This window comes from Stegostoma tigrinum, chromosome 25 (genome assembly GCF_030684315.1).
Source record: "Stegostoma tigrinum isolate sSteTig4 chromosome 25, sSteTig4.hap1, whole genome shotgun sequence".
Lineage (NCBI taxonomy): Eukaryota > Metazoa > Chordata > Chondrichthyes > Orectolobiformes > Stegostomatidae > Stegostoma > Stegostoma tigrinum.
In genome coordinates, this window is record NC_081378.1 from 7,899,168 (window position 1) to 7,919,305 (window position 20,138).

The 20,138-nt window shown below is 42.9% G+C and overlaps 1 protein-coding gene across 5 annotated transcripts in view; it reads left to right on the forward strand.

Moving 5' to 3' along the window:
• The first annotated feature begins 918 nt into the window (after positions 1-918).
• Positions 919-20,138, forward strand: part of gata3 (GATA binding protein 3) — a 29,139-nt gene continuing 9,919 nt past the window's right edge. Inside the window, exons 1-7 of one of the 5 annotated variants that reach the window (XM_048554113.2) lie at positions 919-1,122; positions 2,576-2,622; positions 9,881-10,278; positions 11,429-11,968; positions 14,822-14,923; positions 16,663-16,808; positions 19,685-19,810. In XM_048554113.2, coding sequence (XP_048410070.1) covers positions 10,044-10,278; positions 11,429-11,968; positions 14,822-14,923; positions 16,663-16,808; positions 19,685-19,810 — 1,149 coding nt within the window. In that variant the 5' untranslated portion in view covers positions 919-1,122; positions 2,576-2,622; positions 9,881-10,043. Of the gene's footprint in view, positions 1,123-2,575; positions 2,623-9,196; positions 9,357-9,880; positions 10,279-11,428; positions 11,969-14,821; positions 14,924-16,662; positions 16,809-19,684; positions 19,811-20,138 lie in introns of those variants that run through there. The other 4 variants (XM_048554112.2, XM_048554115.2, XM_048554117.2 and 1 more) reach the window with 4 other exon arrangements.

The window sequence follows — 20,138 nt, forward strand, 5'->3', positions numbered from 1 at the left end:
CATCAGTCCAGTGCGGTTTTAGCCATCACACCCCCACCCCTCCCATTTATACCAGCCTGTTATAAAGTAACTGAAACCATAAGCGAAGTGAGCTCATGTTTGTCAGGGCGATAGCGGTGTGTGTGTGAGGGCCTAGTTATAACTAGGTGTAATATTTAATTCATCAGTTTACTGACCAAGGGATGTGAGATCATGTCTCCCTCAAAATTCAGTTTTAATTTTGCGCGGTGAAAACAAAATGCGACTCTCACCGTAACAAAATCGTCACTTTTTTTTCTTTGCAAAGATACCAACAGTCAGCAACACTTTTGAAAAATTATCTTTTCATTAAAGACATCGATTCCAAGAAGTGTACTTAGGAACATCCCCTGTCTGTTTGACGGATACCTCCACGCAGTTTGTAAGCTTGAAGGTCTCTGCTTTCTCAAACATGGTCACACTCCCAGTGTCTGACCGTGACACGCTCCCTCCCAAAGTTTGGCGCAAATAGCCAGGTAAAATGAGACCCGTCCGTTTATTTCATTCACTCGTGTCTTCGCTTAAGGTAGAGAGAGAATTCTGCAGCCGAGGAGGCAAGAGATGTCGAGATGACATTAAGCAATCAAAAACAGCAGTGTGCTTTTGGTGAGAAAGTCAGTTCCGCTAATATAATCGGCAAGACCTTTCGTTCCTCGACATTTTAAACCCCTCTTTCTGCTTTACGATCATTGAAATAACTGCAAACAGCGTGAAATAATTTGCATTTGGAAGATACCAGGTCCCACTCACATCACAACCGCGTTTGTAAAAGGACACGTTTGCTGTATTCTTTTCCCTCCACACCACCCCCAGCCCCGCACAACCCCCCCACCCGATTTGAAATTCAGTTAAATGAGAAATTAATCGTATTTCGTGGATGGTCAGTCTTCGACTTGATCTGAGCCACCTTAACAACCCGGAAGAGAACGCGAGAGGCTGGCTTTACGGCTGAATGCAGAGTTTGGTCTGATTGAAATAGCGAGCCGGGCTATAATTGCACATTGCTCGTCTGTTTGTCACGGGGCGATAAGTTTTGGGAGAGAGATCGGAGAAATAAAAACACAGCGAGCTGCGAGCGCCAGACTCCACACAAGAGCTCAAGAGGTCAGTAAATATTTATATTTTCTCAATATCTTCCCCACGTGGAGCGAGGCCGACCCCCAGAGGCACTCAAACGGAGGGGTGGCATTAACAAACAGTTCGTTAAACCGTGAATAACATAACCGGGAATAAACGCGCTGACAACCGCTGAAATCGCACGGTATTCTGTAATCGTTACCGTCAATACCTTTACTGGATTGCATTTATTTCTGAGAATCACGTTCAGAATTAAATCATCAATCCAAGGTCGATTTCACACTTTGATTCAGGATATCAATTACTTTGCAAACCAACCAAATGCTGCAGTGTACCTGAGTGAGCTTGGTTGGAATTAAGACACCGGTGCTCGAAGCTAACGGTGAAAATACACTATTCATCTGGGACAACACGGCATTCAGACCTGAGCATTGTGTGCGTTTTTTATCCCCGAGAAAAAAAAACAGCGTTTGAGTAACTATGTGCGTGAGGTGAAACTCATCTGAATGAATTTCCAATTCTGACCTTCGAATTAAGTCTCGTCAGAACTTCATTTGAGTCCAACAATGAAGAAACTGATCACATCAATAGCCATTGTCCGACGGCAAGGCGCATTACAGTGGATGAAAATAGCCTGCATATATTCGTACTTACTACTAACCATTAGAAGTGGCGATTGGGTTACTCTAGACATTGTTGTCATTATCAAATAACTGTCATATAGTGCATGCGTATGAGAAAGCGGGGTAACTGCTGTGGGTCGGGGGGGCAGGGCGTGCAGCTGAGAGAAGGGGGACCACATTTTCTTGTTCTGGAAGGGACCACGGTTAAAGAACATGGAGGGATGAGATCAACAAAGTTATAGGTAACACACAAAAAATGCACAGTTGGAACCGTAGGGGGTAAGAAACAGCTTAATTAGCCTGGGCTTTAACCTAAAATATGCAAGAAAACGCTCAGAAACGATGACTGTCACCGTGCCGATGTTATTTAACACGCTAGTCATTCATTTTAGCTCCATTTCGAAAATATCCCCAGATTAGAACCTCGGCAAATTGTGTTTTTATTTGTGGATGATTAATATTATATTCATATTCACCGTAATTGTGCCCCACGGCGGAATTTATGAACCGGAATTAAATCCAATTTTGGGGGGGGGGTGGTTGGTAAATAGGCAGGTAAATTGCGCTGTTTATCTCCAGGCATCCTCTCAGCAATGGTAAAACCCACTGCGGTTTTGTTCAGGAACCTTCCTGCTGTTTGGCAATGAGACATTTTATGTAAAATGTTCCGAATAGAGCTGGATGATTAGGAGCTGCTCCGGACTGGGCCAGTGTACTGAGCAACACTGTTGAGACCCCGCTAGAGCAAGAGAAACAGAAGGTTGAGGGTCATTCTGCAAGGTCGTCATCTCACAGCCGCAGTGTCTCCTTGCAAACAAAATATACTGATCAATTTCATGTTCATTTCACTCTTTCAGAAAAGCGTCTCTACCTCCTCTTGGCAGACTCGCCAACGGGAACATCAGTAAGTGGACTTTTCATTCATGTATTTGATTATATATCTGCTCGTGTATATGACTTGTTTGTAATCCTCATATGTGTGCACTTATGGATGGATTTTGGATTCCTCAGAGTAAATGCATGTAAACACATGTGTGGAGACACATATATGTGTATGTACGTATGTGGAACTTTTGAAATATCATTCCTAGGGATAAAATAACATATAGGGGCATATCGATTTGCATTTCTATCCGGGATTTCAATTTGTCATTATTTAGGATAATCGTGGCTTATCGATTGGAGCAAAATGTTGCACATTTATCTGGTTACTTCTGGACAAACAAGAAGGCATACACTGTCAGTCCTCAGCTCCAGTCCCTCTCTGCAGTCTCACACACTGCTGTCTCCTCACTCCTACTTTCGACTCATCCTTTTATCTCTCTCAGTCGCCGCTGGAAGAACCTTTCTTTTGGCATTACAGAAGTGTCACTTCTGTGTGTGTGTATGATGCTGATTGCGAAACTGCAAACTTACTGTGGCATATAGATCAAAATAAGGGGGAAATGAATGAGCACAGACACGCACACAGTTCTTCCTTTGAAATCTACCCCAGAATAGATTTGCGATCAGTTCGCCGTGCGCGCCGTGTTGCTGATTTGACCCGCAATGAAAACGTTCATCTTTTAAATGCGTAAGTGTTTCTGGTTATTTTTTTTTAATTGAGATGTTGAAGTGTTAAAGCTAAATGACTGTGTTAGGGGGAAAAAAAAGCAAAGCAAAGATTCTGGAGTCCCAGTGCATCCGGATACAATCTGGAAAAAGATCGAGATAGATACAGCATTAAAACAAAATCACTGAAATTGTTGGCAAAACTCGGCATCTACAGTTGCTGCGAGACCTGCTGAGTTTCTTCAGCAATTTTTAGTTTTGTTTCAGATCTCCAGCATTCGCAGTCCTTTGTTTTATTTTCGCACCAGCTCATTCACCAGCTAAACTTTGCGATATGTAATATAATGTCTGCTGAATAATATGGCCGGTTTTTCTCCCTTGCCATCTCGTCGAACTTATAATATTGAGGATAAGTAAGAACGAAGGGAGCCGGAGACAGAGAGGGATGTTCCAATTCTAACTATCGGCGCTTTCATTCCCTAATCTGCTACATTAAACATACACCATGTCACCTGTGAGAGGCGATAGGTCCTTCCGAATACTCAAGGGGGAGAACACTTGAGTTCAGAATCGACTGTCGGAGTTATCTCCGCGCAGTCATTGGCCGCTATCTCAGTATATGCCAGTCGAGTCTTCTACCTGACAAAGCTAGAGATATGTCAATAGCTCCGACCAGCTCTCCTCCGTCCCTCATTCTGTCACAAGAAAACCCAATGACTGGCTGCCCTATGACAGTAAACTGGACAATTTAAAACAAAACATAATCTGAAATACATGTTGAGTCTTTTACCGAGGCCGAGAGACAATGCTGGGACACGCTATTAATGCCATATGTTGGAACTTACCAGGAAGTATTTATTTTTTTCTAGAATGCTTGCCTTTCAATTGTACATTGTACAATTTGGCCATAGTCACTGGGACAGTTCTATTGCCCTTTTAGACAACATTGGGAAGAAGGGGCTAACACCCTCTCTCTCCGTTCTCGCGCAGATGTAATTCCGCTTCCAGTTTAAAGCATTTACAAACGTGCAAATTGTTTAGACTTAATATTTTCCGGAAAATTGTGAACCAACAAGACACTTAGCCCGCCGTACACTTTGCCGTCCTCAGCCTTGAGGTAGTCCAATACCAAAAAGATCATTGTGTGTGGGTTCGTTCAGCTTCCAGCAGGATAACCAGCTTGTACACAATTTCTCAGACAATAGCTCACCAAACTTTGAGAAGAAACAACACGTTTTGTTTTAACAAAGCGGAACTGTTATTAGGAATCTGCAGTAAATCCAACCTAAGTCGGTATTAATAGAACGCTCCTTTAGGGAAAAACAAGTCGGAGCTAACCATAGAGTGAAACCCACCGGAACTTACTAAGTTGAAACCTGAAATTGACAAGTCATGGCTTTAGTCGTTCACACGCACAAGGGTTTTACACACACACATAGACTTACACAGATACACACAAGTAGACACACACATAGCCTCACACATTACCCCCAACCTCCTTACACCCACACACAAAACATCCACAAACGCATACATTGACACGTATACATACAGATTCGCACATTATCCTCCTTATACACACGCAGGCACGTACAAGTATATGCACAGGCACACAGACTCACACAGCCACTTATATACACAAGCACAAACACACACATACACATGTACATACATGCTGACACGTATGCACAGGCTCACACAGCCACACACGCACATATACACACAAATATACACACATAGATATACAAGAGAGGCACACAGGTATACACAGACAAAAGACACACTCACCCTGGATCCAGAGCGTAACACATCACTAGAGGCACATTCTCACAACATCTCGAACATTTCTTTTTCCCTGTGAAACTATTGTACAATCAGCGATTAGTCATTTTGCGCTGCTCTTTTTTTATTTCGTCTGATCAACGTGTTGATCAATTTTCTGATGAAAACGCATTTCTCCTGTGTGTCACCATTTAAGTATAAATCTATCAGCATGGTAACACCTTTACTCCTTCTGTAAGTGATAAATCTGATAAGAATCGAATTAGCACTTAAATAAGAACGTTCTGGCGAAGTGCGGAGGACAATAAATAACACCTTGTCCTTTGTGCCTACAGATGTCTCGTTTTCTTTATCCAAACCATTCGCTTGTGAATGTCAGATCAGTTCCATAAATCTAGAAAATTCTGCGTTTTGTATCATTGGTCGATTTAGAAAGAGATGTGCTAGTGAACTGATGAACAAAAAGACGTAATTAAGATGCGAAAGAGAATATATGATGCCCAGAGAAAGACCAACGAATTGCATGGTCTCGTTTTATTTTAAAAGCTTTATAAATGTTATTTTTTGAAGAGCAACTGATTATAATCTATCGGGGTATTTCAATATCTGGTTTTAAAGTATTCCATCCTGTATCTTAGATACCAACTAATCCCGTTCGCTCGTTTGAACGGATCTCGATAATTAATGCAAGTTAGTCTCTACGTCTGAAGTTTTTCTTGCTAGTCAGCTCTGCCTTGAGGCTCGCTGTCCTCAGTATAACCCTGTGCCTTAGCCAGGGGCTATTTATATAACTTTACCTGTAAGGGGAGCGGTGATTGAACCGAATATTAGAGGGCGATTGAGACAGAAGATCAAAACCGACCGCAAACAGCACAGGGTAACTCTGAGCCGGTTAATTAAACAATCATTTCTGACGAGTCAGGGTCTGCCCGGTTACACGTGGTCTAACTCCAATGCGGTGCCTGATCACAGCTCAAGAGCAAACATCCTCAGGCTTTACGAAAAGATCAATGTGAATCGACGAATAATGCTCCCAAGGCAGAGTGTATGTGTGTGTTTTTGTGTTCTTTAGGGTGGGAAATAGCACTGGCATCAATCGTAGTGGCGCGTCTTTTAAAATTCAAATCAAAATGAAGCACTCCTCCAAAAAATACACAATTGCATTTTTTACGCCAGTTGTTAAAACAATGGCGCCCATTAGCTCTGCTTCTGTCAATCAGCACACACCATGAAACTGGGCGGGATTACAGAGACAGCAAAAGCATATTAGCCCACAACACATACACACACACAAAGGTCTTCTTGGGAGACTTGTTAAAGTTACAATTGCAACAGGAGTATAAAAAAAAACACGGGCAGATGCGACAAATCCTCGTCGCGGGCCACCGAAATGACCAAAATTCGTTTGTTTTGGCCGAATCGTGTGTGGTCGCCTCAATAAATTGTGGTCTATAGATTGTAATTGCAGTACTGGCTGTTCCCGTGACATTACTCATCCATAAACTTCCGCTTAACTACTAGGGGCTTGTTAGGCTTTGCTGAGATCCTACCTGCAGCGTAGGGATGGGGTCGAGGTTAAAATGTCACCGGCACCATTGTCAGCATTCAAAACGGAAGCGGTACATGAGGGAGCGGGTGGATTCCCTCGTCCCGAACCCGGGTTATAGATTGGGTTTACAGTCTCAGTTCAAAATTCCCTTTACACGCAACGGGGCATGACCAAGTTAACGTAGTTCAGAGCGAACCGTGACTATATGTATTTGCAAACTCTTCTTGGCCTGTGGAGCGCTAATTAAGCATCTTTAACTTCGGTACTATTTGTTAGCTTGGGAAGCTTTCTGAAACACGAAAGGGAGGAAGAAGTGAGGGTAACACAGAAAAATTATAATGGAAAATAGAAAAAGCTGAATTAAAAATAAAGCAGCGCACCATTTAGTAAAAAAAACCGTTGAGAGCATACGGAGTAAATATGTACGGTTTATAACGTTGTGGATCAATGTTGCCAGCCGCAAGCATAAGGTAAAATCGACCATGATATTAATTCCTTTCCACGGGAATATTCGAATTAATTCAAAAAGGAAGGCAAAGTTTTATTTTTGAGAGGTGAAAATGGTCATATGGTTACGTGAGTTTTGAATGATGAGTCTGAAAATTGATTGAAATAAAAGGTTTTTTCGCATTTTTTTTGGCAAAGCAGGAACTGCGGTGTTTAGGGTTCCCTGTACAGTGACTGAGATCGAATTGGAGTTATTTGGGCTGTCTACTCAATATATAATGGAGACGTTCAAGTGTGTTATAAGGGACAGAAAGCAGAAGCACCAATGCATTTTAGGCTTAAGCAGTGAATTGCAATTTGGGCAGGTGACTGAGGCTGGTTAACTAAGGGTGCACATCAGAATCTCCAGAACCTTGTACATTAAAGAGGCTTGCGGGTGCAAATCAACTTGAAGAAAAGTAATATCCCACCACCCCCACCGAAAAAGGGAGAAATCTTTGATCTAAGTGAAGAATATTCGCTCTCTGACCTAAACAAATCTATGTTATGCGTTCTGTGGCATGTCGCTTCCGTTGGCCTTCTAACTGAAATTCCCTCTTCACTGCCTCATTTCCTGGCTATTTATTCAGCTAATGACGTCACGTCAAGTGGCGTCGGCATGGCTGGCCATTTCAGTCAAATGCAGAGCATCAAAAGAGCAACCTCCCATTTCCCCAATTACATACTGTTAGCCTGTGTAGCCGGCCTGGGAATTAGACTCTAAATACCAGCCCGCGGCCCTCCTATTCCGATGCAGTGAACTGGAATGATTTGCCAGTGCGAGGCACTGTGCCTACCTGACACGATTCAATTCCGAGAGAATAGGGGGCTCCCGATCTACCTGTCATCATTCTACATTTCACTTAGGCACCTCTAACAGCCTTTCCCAATTTCAAAATAAAATGATTTCCCACCCCCACCATTCTCTCAGCAAGACTCCATCTACCTCTTCGCGCACAGATGCTCCTGTAGCCCAGGGTCCCTGCTTCTAAATCAAGAGCTACGCGGAGCTATGCGTTCAAGTTTCATCTGACACGTGTCACAATATTTCTGTACCAGGTAGATAACGGAAAACATCGAGCAACCCCTCTCTCCTCTCTAATAAGACTTTTCATCAAACCTACACCTTAGAGCAAGGTGTCGGTTACCTGTCGTAATGTCGTTTCACGTGGCGCTCTCTCTCTGTGTCGATCTTGTGCTTTACAAAGTTCCCGTCAGGCACGATGGGACGTTCGATCAGCAGAACGGCGCTACATAAATGCAAGTTGTTGTCGGTCTCCGCACGTCGGATATGCAGAACGGCCGAATCTGACCTCTGCCTGCCGACAGTTACCTGTCATTTACACTGCATCTGCTCGCATGTGAATGAATATTTTATTACTTTCTTCACATGTGAATACATACTTAATTCATTTTGCCTTGGACCTGAACCTCAAGGACTGCTTACGGTAAAGCGCCCAGGTGTTGCTCACATACAAACTGAGAGATTTAAAACGTGAACATGGATACGTTTTCACGTACCAAATCACTGGGTGTTCGGACAGCATGTGTGCTAAAACAAAAGTTCCAGAACGAATCATCTGTTTTAAAAAAGGACTTTTCAATTAAAAAATGATAATTTTTGAATGACTTTGTTCGGGTTGTAGAGGCAAGTCGGGACAATGTTACATTGCGGAAGCGGGATGATTGGCATTTGTAGTTTGCCAATAAACTCTGACTTCTACAACCACCATCGATTCCACCCCCCCCCCGCACCCCCCAAACCCTCAATCCGTCCCCAACACGCCACAAACCTTTTCCATTAATCAACTCTGCCTCTGGAGGAGGAGACTTCCTCTGATTGTTCGAAGAGAGAGAAAAAAAACTCCATTCGGCCCCTCCTCATTCCAACCCTCTGACAATGGGTGCCCAAGGACTAGCCAATGGGCGTGCTTGGGGGGGTGAGGGGGCGGGACCCGTCGTCCACCAATGGGAGGGAGGTTTGGCCGGCCAATCAGAAAGGGGGTGGTGTGTGGTTGGGCGGGGCCTGAGCCTCCGGGGTGCAGTGGGGGTGGAGGGCTCTGATTGGCCGCGAGGGGGTGGGTTGTTTTTAAGTTCCGACGCGCCGTGCATTGAGAGCCGACTGGCGCCATCCGCCAGTTCAGAGAGAATGCCTTCACTGTGAAAAAAAACTGGGACGTAAACACCGTCTGATCAGCTCACGCTCCTCCAGCCCCTAGCTCATGTGCGCGACTGACAACCTCCCGAGAGCCAGCGAAGGAACAGCAAAGGTTCGTTCTGCGCTTCTTTCTCTTCCTTTTCCACAAAAAAACCCAAAATGTCTCAACCCATTAGCTCCCCTCTTGAAAGGACGAGTGCGTTGCGAAGTGGTTCATTTAAAAAGAACAAATATTATAGAACAAGACTGAAATTAAATAGCGTCAAAGCTCAAATTCAGCAGAGCGTTATTGATTAGGGATTTACATGGTTAATGTTTGGTTAAAGGTTTTTATTTGGGGGTAGTATTGGATACCAAATGGATTCAGGCAATGGAACTAATGGTTTTTTTTAATGTTCCTTGTTCAGTTAATAACTTTATTCGCATTCAGCGATGCGGGACCTTCAAGTGTTCTCGGTCGTTTTAAATTAGTTTCGATTTTAGACTTACTTGTTTTTCTCTCTCCAGACCCCCCCCCCCCCACCACTTCATGAGGGGTCAGGTGTCAGTTTCAGATAAAGTAACCTTCGCTTTCCTTTCGTCTCTCCCTCTCTCTTCCACCCTCCCCAACACCCCCACCCCTACCCCACTGTACAGGTGTATGAGAAAGCAGCGCCGAAGGATCAACTTTAAGTGGATTGTGTAAACTGAAAAATAGAGCTCGGACTTTGAAGGGAACAGGGACTGTAAACCCAGAGAGAAACACACACACACACACACACACACCAAAAAAAGGGGTTGCATTCGAAGGTTGGCCGTGATGGAAGTGGATCAGCCCCGCTGGATGACTCACCATCATCCCGCCGTGCTGAATGGACAACATCCCGACTCTCACCACCCAGGCTTGGGACATGGGTATGTGGACTCAGCGCCCTATCTCCCATCCGAGGAAGTGGATGTACTTTTCAACATCGATGGCCAAGCGAATCACGTCGCATCATACTATGGAAACTCGGTCCGGGCCACCGTGCAGAGATATCCACCACCACACCACGGTGAGAATTTGTTACTTTTCGCGTTTACTGCCGGGGCGCATTGTAGACTCAGTCCCTGTAACCACACACATGTTTCAGTGTAGAAGTGCAGACGCATCAGTTTGCCTTTTGAGTGAGATTCTTATTTTTCAGAAAAAAGAAAGCCTTAGCTGACAACTTGCAAACTGACGCTTCTAACTTTTTTTTGCTTTCTAACATGTTTTTATCCGCCTTTACAACTTTATTCCAACTGCTTTTGATAATCACAAACGCCAGGGATAGAGAAACAAGATGAATTGTGCTGCCGTTTCTTGATCCGAATGGTCGAAGCCTTTAGAAAGAGGGGCGAGTTTAGCGTGAGTACTTCCCGGATGTAATAGAGAGGGGCTTTTAAGTTTCCATAGAAAGATCCCGCTAAATCACGATGCCTGTTGAACCTGTTGATGCCTGTTTCCAGTCGCCCGGGGATTATTGCATTTATTGTTACTTATCGCGAAATTTGACATTTCCGAGCTTGGACTCCCTAAATGTTCTATTTTGCGACCATTTGCAGCGTGGGCGTTCATTTTGTGACTTGTTGAATACGGTGAAATACTGTTAGTTGCGGTGTTTGTTCGTGACAGGTTTAGTTGTAACTGGGAGAAAGCTGTATACATTGTAAACTGAAAGTACCTTCATGGACTTTTATTTCTCAGCTGTCACTTTGCGTTTTTTTTATGGCACACACACCACAGAGTATACAAAAAAGAAACGAGCATTTGTAACTTAAAGGATATGTCTGGATTTCACTTTGCGCAGTCCTTGCCACGAGAGTGAAGTACGATATTCAATGCTGTACACTATATCAAAAATGTTTATGGTCAAAAAGAATGCATTTCAAAGTGTTTAGCTTTGCCTAAAATGAAGCAAAATGCTTCTTTGGGTCAACTCATTATCCTTGTTTTGTTTTGGAAATGTAGTTAAGAATGAATTCGGGATCATTTAAACAAGTAGTTAAAGTAGCAAGAGGGGCTGATTAATTTTAACATAAAATTATCAAAATTTAAAATGTTCTAGGAGTTACAATGGGAAAATAAGTTGCTAAGACTGAAATTGCGCTATCAATAATAGGGTTAGGGGTTTGGATGTAATGCTATGTTTACTGATCCGCAGTTTTATTTTGTCATTTTAGGGAGTCAGGTTTGCCGCCCTCCTCTGCTTCACGGCTCTCTGTCTTGGCTTGACGGAGGAAAATCCCTGGCTTCTCATCATAATGCTTCTCCTTGGAATCTGAGTGCATTCAGCAAGGCTCCACTCCACCACAGCTCCCCAGGAGCTCTTTCTGTCTACCCTCCATCCTCATCAGCCTCCCTGTCAGCAGGACACTCCAGCCCTCACCTCTTCACCTTCCCCCCTACCCCTCCCAAGGATGTCTCCCCTGACCCGACCATCTCCACCCCTGGGTCGACCAGCTCCAGCCGCCAGGAGGACAAGGAGTGCATCAAGTACCAGGTGTCCCTGGCTGAGGGCATGAAATTGGAGACAGGATCCTCTCACCCCAGAAGCAGCATGGCATTGGGAGGGTGCTCATCCTCAGCCCATCACCCTCTGGCCTCTTACCCACCTTACGTCCCTGAATACAGCTCCAGCCTCTTTCCATCTGGCAGCCTGCTAGGAGGATCTCCCCCGGGCTTTCCCTCCAAATCAAGACCGAAAGCACGTTCCAGCACAGGTAAGCTTTACTCCATTTCTTACTCAATAACACATCCAGCAATGTGGTGCTCATAGAAACTCCTGGGGGCACTGTGAAATCAAGGTTACTGTATCAAATTGATCATTTTTCCTGCATGCTTATCATGTAGATTGCAGTTGCTATTTAGTTAGTTAATTATGAGTTAGATATTAATCAGAATCATTTAAGATAATGTGAACTTATGATTGGAAAAACAAGTGTTTAACCATTGGACAAGGGTGCATAAAAGACCTCAATCCCTTAGAAAGCTTTAATGAAGGTACTGGCCTGGTTCAATAACTGCATGCAAAATATAAAATACCTATTACTTTGTGGGCTGTAAAAGTCCCAATCTGATTTACTTATGAATTAAACAGGTTTTTTTAACCAAATGAAAATTTCCTTTGAATTTCAATTTGTGACAAGTAAACCACATAACACTCGCCAATAGGGGTTAGTGTTCACTTAGAATTAAGAGGAACCAGGGCACATTTGCAGTAATACAAAGCAAACTGTGATTATATCATTATTAGTGATAAAGCCTAGAAAGGAACATTCTTGTTCCGGATGGCTAGAAAATTCTAAAATCTCTCCAAATACTCCCACAAATACACACACAAAAACTTGTGCACATGAAAATGCTAAACAATTTTAACAAGGAATACAATAATGTACACGACTATATTGATCCGATTTTCAAATCTAAACACTGAAAATAAATAAGCTATCTATGTTAAAATCAAGTCACTCCTCCCATTTCCTCATTGAGCAGCACAGGTATAGTCAGTCGTTCACAGATTGGTTGTCAATTGTATTGGGAGTTTAGATGTCAGCTTGTTACTCGACCAACCCGAAGACTTTGAAACAGAACCAACGTCTTTCCCATTAAACATTGCACCTTGCAATAAAGAAAACACAGCCTGCTATTTTAGCGAGCTTTTTCTATTATGTAGCATTTTACTGCTGAATTTAATCCACTGCTGTTTTTGCTGTGAGGACTGGAGCCAGCGATCCTGCTGATTCCGATCGGCTTCCCTGAGCTGTATCGGCGGAGCAGTTAGTGGGACAAGCAGACTGGCCCTTTTCGTGTTTCTGTGTCTTAACTAATCCAATTATTTTCAGACTGATGCACGCGACAGTTTCATTGTTTATCCAGAGCTGTGAACTTTAATAGATTCCGGACGCGCAAGGTACAGGCCAAACTGCAGAGCAGTCAACAGAGAGAGAGGGAGGGAGAGGTGGATGTGGGTTGGAGGCTGGAAGACTTAAACAAATAATAACTGCCATACTGTCGGTGACTGAATAATCAACTGAGCCCCAGACTATGCAGGCGGCTATTGACACTTGCCGTAATTAAGGCAGGAATCAGCCATTGAGGATGCAAGAGCAAAATACAAAAATGGGCATTTATGGGCAAAATTGAACGCTGCATGTCTTAATTAAGACATCTGTTTGACTTCTTAAGTAATAACGCGTTAGGCAATGGGTATAGAAACCACAGCAGATCCCACAGAAGAACATAGAAGTGGTTTCTCTGCTCAGCAATTTTTACCTTGTTATTTCTTTAGCGATTTGAGGAGTTTATCAAAACACAGATTAGAACAAAGCTTCTGAGCGTTGTCTGAACTGTGTCACCAATATGTTCCTCCACACCCCTACAATTCATGTTGCTGGGATAACTATGAGATTAATAACTATTTGTCTGGCAGATTAGATCCTGGGGCTAACTTATTGAAAATTACTTGCATCAGCAGCATTTCGACAAAGCGGTTCTTGTAGTTTTGTATGTGGCAGCGGACTCGGCGTAAGTTGATACACGCTAGGAGAGAAAAAAAATGTTTAAAAATAGGTCACTTTTGTCCTCAGTCTGATGTATTATTTTTCCGCAGGGCTTATGAGAGACTTTTAAAATGCATTAGTTTTAGGTATTTGCGGTTTGGAAAAGCCAAATCGAGAGCAGGTTTTTGCGCAACAATATTCTCTCTTCCCCATTTTCCCTCTGTAAAAAAAAGGCAATGAATGCAAATATTTTCAAGGTAAAATACTGGGAGTGTGTTTTTTTTGATCTTGCCTCGTCTGTATTCTTCTGTAGAAATAGTGTATCAAGCTGCAACTTTTGGAAAAACGGTTAAAGCTTGTGGTTAGGGCGCGGATGCCTCTTCTCAACGTATTTACTTAGTACTCTGTGCACGGTCTGTAAAGATTCACTGAGACGCGAAAGAGTAACAAGGCCAGAAAAGAAACGATCAGGGGGCAAACTAAAGGAGAGAGTAGGTTTGTGATTTATAAGTTGAAGGTGGTAGTGCAGAAATAAAAGTAGGAAAATATCTGTAGTTGTGATATTACCAGTTAACTTTTGCGGTTGTCACAGTGTTCACGCACCAATCGGAACAGAGAAACATTGGTACTGAGACAACGGGACGTGTTAATTTCCTCCTCCTCCTCCCCCTACCCTACACCCTTTACTGTACACCACCCCTTCAAAAATACACGTCTCTATACTGTCCCCTCCAGCTCTGTACTCTCATTTCAGGCTCACTTTATTTCCAGTCTGACAGTGTTCAATAATAACCCCCAAATTGCCAGCCAATTACTGACTCATGCCTTTAATGTTCTGCTAAGCTCCAAGTGGGTCTTGGTTTGCGGCGAATTTTGGACTGTGAAAATGATAATGTTTTGAATTTGAAGACACCTCAGGATTGATCACGATAATCCTCCCTTCCCCCTTTTTTTGAATGTTTATTAAAAAATCTAATGCACAAGAGTCCCTTTGAATGTGTCTGAGTCCATTCTTCAGACTGACATACAGAATAAATGAGCAATGCATTGACCGTTCCCCTTCTGTTTTTTCAGGGGATCGCGAAAAAATACTTCGTGACTGTAAATTGCACCATTTGGAAGTTGACCGATCAAGCTGTAGTGAACTGGGGATATGTGCATTCGACATTTTAATAGGTGTGCGACTTTATGTAGGTCAGGACATTGTCCAGTCAATGGCATATGATTGTCAAAAAAAGATGTCAACTGTCAACAGCTAGTAGTGCTCACATAGTGTTACAATAGCTGATGTGCATTTTATTTTGCTAAACTGATGGAGACAGCCAGCGTTAGCACAGTTGACATTTTTGCATCTCAAACTTAAGATTTTTTTCCAGTATCCATGACATTTTATTGTCTTGCAATTTATTGAAAACTGTGAAATGTACAAATATCCGCTGTTTTATCTTTTGTGCGTGTTGGTACATACATTATTCATGTTGTTAACGTTATTAATATAATACACGCCTTGCTGACTCTTATGAATTTGACCCGAGGTTGGCAAATATAAGACTGGCAAATATTATTTTACGACTATTTCTTGTGCATTATGGAATTTGCCAAAGTCTTTAATTTACTCATTTACTTATCTATTGGTCCTCTAATAAACAACGAACATGAAAGTTTAGGAATAAACCTTTCGCGAGCGTTTACAAATAGTTTTAACGAACTATCCTGAGCCACAAGCTAAAGACTCCACTCAGCCTAATGTAATTTTGGGCTTATTGCATTGCAAATATTTGCCTAAAGAGTGAGTTAGAATCAGCTCTTCCGTACTTTGATGTCCACTCTGGCGCCCGGCACATTATGTCGAAATTAAATAAAGGATCATTTCAAAAGAGCGATGGAAAGTACTAACCGTCAGACTTAACACTAAAACATTTCACAAGTACCTTTATAAGGTGATGTGTTCAACGATAAACGAAAACAAAAGGCCCTGCCGCTTACACTAGGGGAAAGCAACCGTGAGAATACCATGAGGTAGCAGAAAGCAGGAAGATTTCAGCTGTACCAACTTGGGTTGCAGAGGTGGCTTTGAAAAAGAGGCTATTCGACTTTTGGCTCTCAATATTATCACATAATTTTTAAATTTTACAAACGCAATAATCGAAACCAATCGCTGTGTCTGTCTAACTGTGTGATGAAAACTGTCCAACTTTATAATATATACAGCAAAGTAAACCATATATAAACTTCCTAGCAATATGCACACTATGTATTTATAGTACTTGCAACTAAAGAAAGATATAGACATAGTACTTAGGCAGTTGTTGATGCTGTTGTAAAGGGATGTACAGGTATAGTGATGTGGGTTATATACTTGGAATTAATTGCTGCACACTTCTGACAACAGACAGTTACATCTTTGCACGTACACTGTAATCTAGAATTGCTGACGAGGCAACATTTTCACATGCACTAATTTTAGCACAAAATACCTGGACAAACACACACACTTCACGTGTGTATATTTACTTAACAAATATCTGCCTACACCTAGAAACTGGGGATGTTAATTAGTCAAAAAAACTTAGTCGAAAGGACGAAAACAAACACACACCTTTTTGCTTTTCGGTTTTTTTCCACCAAGAAACGCACAAAAAGGTTAAAACATTCATGAATGTGGAGCTCTCACGTGCCCAAGAACGGTACTATTATTCATGTTTTATTTACTAAGTAGAAAGGCAATTAGCCACATCTGGATTTCCAATTAGCCTCATGTGGCTAGTGGTTTAATCCAATGGACAGCGTTGCTGTAAAATGACATAAATACAGCATGCATTCCCAGCCGTATTAAACAAACAAAGCAAACATCATCTCATCATCTGTGGTGTGTTAGAGTGATTGCAAGTGACTGGCTTGTGATTTTGTTTTAGAAGGTCGAGAATGCGTGAACTGTGGAGCCACCTCTACCCCCCTGTGGAGGAGGGACGGCACTGGGCACTATCTGTGTAATGCTTGCGGTCTGTACCACAAAATGAACGGCCAGAACCGACCTCTCATCAAACCCAAGAGGAGACTGGTACGTAGCAGGGGATCGAATGATCAAACAGCAGCTTTTCATTTCCTGATCTCGAGTAAAATGTTTCTTTGGGGGGGGGGGGGGGAAGAGTGGTGGTAGGTCGGCTTGGGGGGGCGGCGGTGTGTTGCGGAAATTGACACTATACTTCGAGTACTGCAACCAGTTCTTCAAATGTTTTGAGAGGAAAGGCGGCTGTGAAAGCGCGCGGGTATTTCTAGTTCTGTTTCTGACGCCCTGAAAGAAGACAGAATATTCACCCCCTTCTTGTCAACATCACACACTTGCACGCATTCCCTTCCCTATCCACCCCCACCCCCTTCACGACACACACGCACTTTTAATTCCCAGAAGCTTTAATTCATGATTGAACACGTTTCAAACTCGAAAGCAAATGAATTTGAGGTAATTTTATTTCAAATGAAATCCAACTTAAGTCTTAGTCAGTAACACGTCCCCCGACGTGACATTTTTAATCTGACTTCCTGAACAGTTCATAGAGAATGCGCTCATCGGTTTTCCGTTGACAATGTTGTTGGCTTTTTGTTTCAATCCACGTCACATAATAGGAGCCACCAAAATAACCTCTGATACACTTCACAGCGCACCGAGACTTGACCATCTAACGTAACCTCCAGTTAGACATTTTCTAATTTACCTGTTCAGAGATATTATGACACAGGTCAGGTGGGACTTGAACCCTGAACCTCCTAGCTCAGTGGTCAGAATAGCACCGCTGCGCCTCAGCCCTGTTCACTGGGGTTTTTTTTAACATTAATCCGTTCAGAGATGTTATGACACGAACTCGGGCCTCCTGGTTCAGTGCTGAGGACACTAACCACTCTGCCCTTCCCGCTGGCCTCCAGCGGGGAGGGGTATTGCTGACACCTGAGCCAAAGAGGCAGGCTGGAAACGGTGAGAGATTTGCCATTAATTTTCCTTCCAACCTGCCTCACAGAAGTCACGAGATGGCCTGAAATCGCTTTCAAATGGGCCCCCTCTCCTATCGCTGCAATGACGAAAAAAATTGTTCATTGTAATTAACTGCTAATCAGTCAGCATGTATTTAAGGTTGCATCAATTCTATATCTTTGTTCAGACCATTCCCGCTCCCAGGGCAGTCTTTTGTCCTCTTGTGAAAATGTTGATTCTAATGACTGAGCCCCTAATGGAATTCCAATCTTTCACTGCCTCGTTAGGATAGGAAAACTTTCTAGGGAGGGAAATGTTTGCAGTACACTTATTTGGCAACAGGTCGCCCCTTTCTTTGCTCTCTTCCCAGCCTACTCCACCCCTCCCCCCCCGCGTCCGCATCCTATCCCTGATCTCTTAATGTAAAAAGCTGACTTCCTATGCTAAGGCAGCCGGATATCTGCCGGCCTGAGATAACTGCTTTCCACAACAATATCACTTCCCGACCTCAAAACACAAAGGTGTTTGAACAAGAAATCAGGAGGTTTGGGGGTTTGAAATTGAGAGGGGAGGGGGCGGTGGGGAGAGGCGGTGGTGGGAGGTTGGGGCTGTTTTAAATATAAAGTTTGGTGCAGGGAGTTTTGGGTGTCTGTCTAAACGGGATCAGCTTGAAGTTTGTCATCAGCAAATAAATATGTCGCACTTTCTTACTGCAGACTAGTGAGTCTGTGTTCTTATTACAATAACACGTATCAAGACGTTGTCATCACAGGTTTATTCTGAATTGTAAAACCGTTTTTGTGTCTTCCGAATTTTGTCTGCTGTTTATTTTGTATTTTAAAAAAGTGGATCTGTGCATGTGCTAAAAAAATACACTTTGCATTTGGCTGCTGGGAAAATGAAATCGAGATTAATAGCAGAAAACGCTGGGTCCCAGTAAGACAGCTCTATTGCCAACAAGGCATAGACCACACCCCGGTTATTAGAAAGGTACAAGAATTTCACCCCCTAACCTCCCACCCTAAGTTCACTCCCTGGAGCTCCCTCCCGAAAGAGACGCAAGACACACTCCTGCCTCAACCTGCCCAAACATTTCAGGAAAAAAAAGGGCATTGTCCTTTTATATAAGGCCGTTTCGTTTCTTAATGACTGGCAGGGAGTGCGTGGACCCCGTTCATTCCAAACGGCTCAACTGAACTAGCTGGTTCAGGTGTAAATTTTAAGTTCAGTATCGATTTAAAAGAATAACATGGCAGTCTTGTTTCTATATTTTTTAAAAATGGAACTGAGTGCACACACACACACACACACACACACACACACACACACACACACACACACACACACACACACACACACACACACACACACACACACAGTAGCATTTACAAGTCTTTTAAGTTCAGTCCTTGCCTTGCAATTGTTTCATGATTTGTGGAACGTTTGACAGGCGCCGTTTAATAAGTTTCTGTTCAGTTGCCTGGATGTTACTCACCCATTTCAGGGGTTTGTAAGAGCATCAAAGCCACTAATATTTGTACAGATTTCGTTTTGGATGGGTTTAGGCTTCACTGAGCAGATCCTTATCCATCCATTTACCTGGTGGGTTGTACTGAGCTTGGTCTGCATTTCCAAGACAGTCAGAAACAAAAGGGGCGCCATTTAAGCCGTAAATTTAGAATGGGGAAAAATGTCATAATAAAAAAAATACATTTGTTTTGAGCCTTTAGTGACCCCCGCAGCATTAAGCGGCAAACGTCGTGTTACTAGGTAGGAAATACAATTAAATATTTTACCTAGGCTTTAGGAAAATATTTTTTTCAGTTCGGGATCTATAAAGAAATGTCTTGAAGAACAATGTTTATTTACTAAATGGGTTGCACTCACAGCTTTGAGGATTTGATCGTGTGTGGAGATTTTGTGTGTGCTTTTTTTTTAAAAAGATCCTTTGTGTTTTGTTATTGCAGTCTGCGGCCAGACGGGCAGGGACCTCCTGTGCTAACTGTCAGACTACTACCACGACACTGTGGAGACGGAATGCCAATGGAGACCCGGTCTGCAACGCCTGTGGACTCTACTATAAGCTCCACAACGTGAGTGCAAGCAAGCGCCCCCTGACCAAGCGGGGAGGATCACCCTCTTTCCCCTAACCCCTGGCAACCTTGCATCCTTGGAGAAACTCAGCAAGCCTGGCAGCATCTTGGGAGATAAAACAAGAGTTAACGTTTCGAATTTCATAGCCCTTGAATGTTCCAAACAAGGGTCACAACTCCAAACGCGAACTCTATATTTTCTCTCTATTCATGCTGCCTCACCTGCTGAGTTTTTTTTCCAGGATACGATTTTTAACTAACAATTAATTGTTCTTTGGAGGGCTTTGGGTTTCAACTAACCAATATGCTGGAAGTGCTGATACTGGGC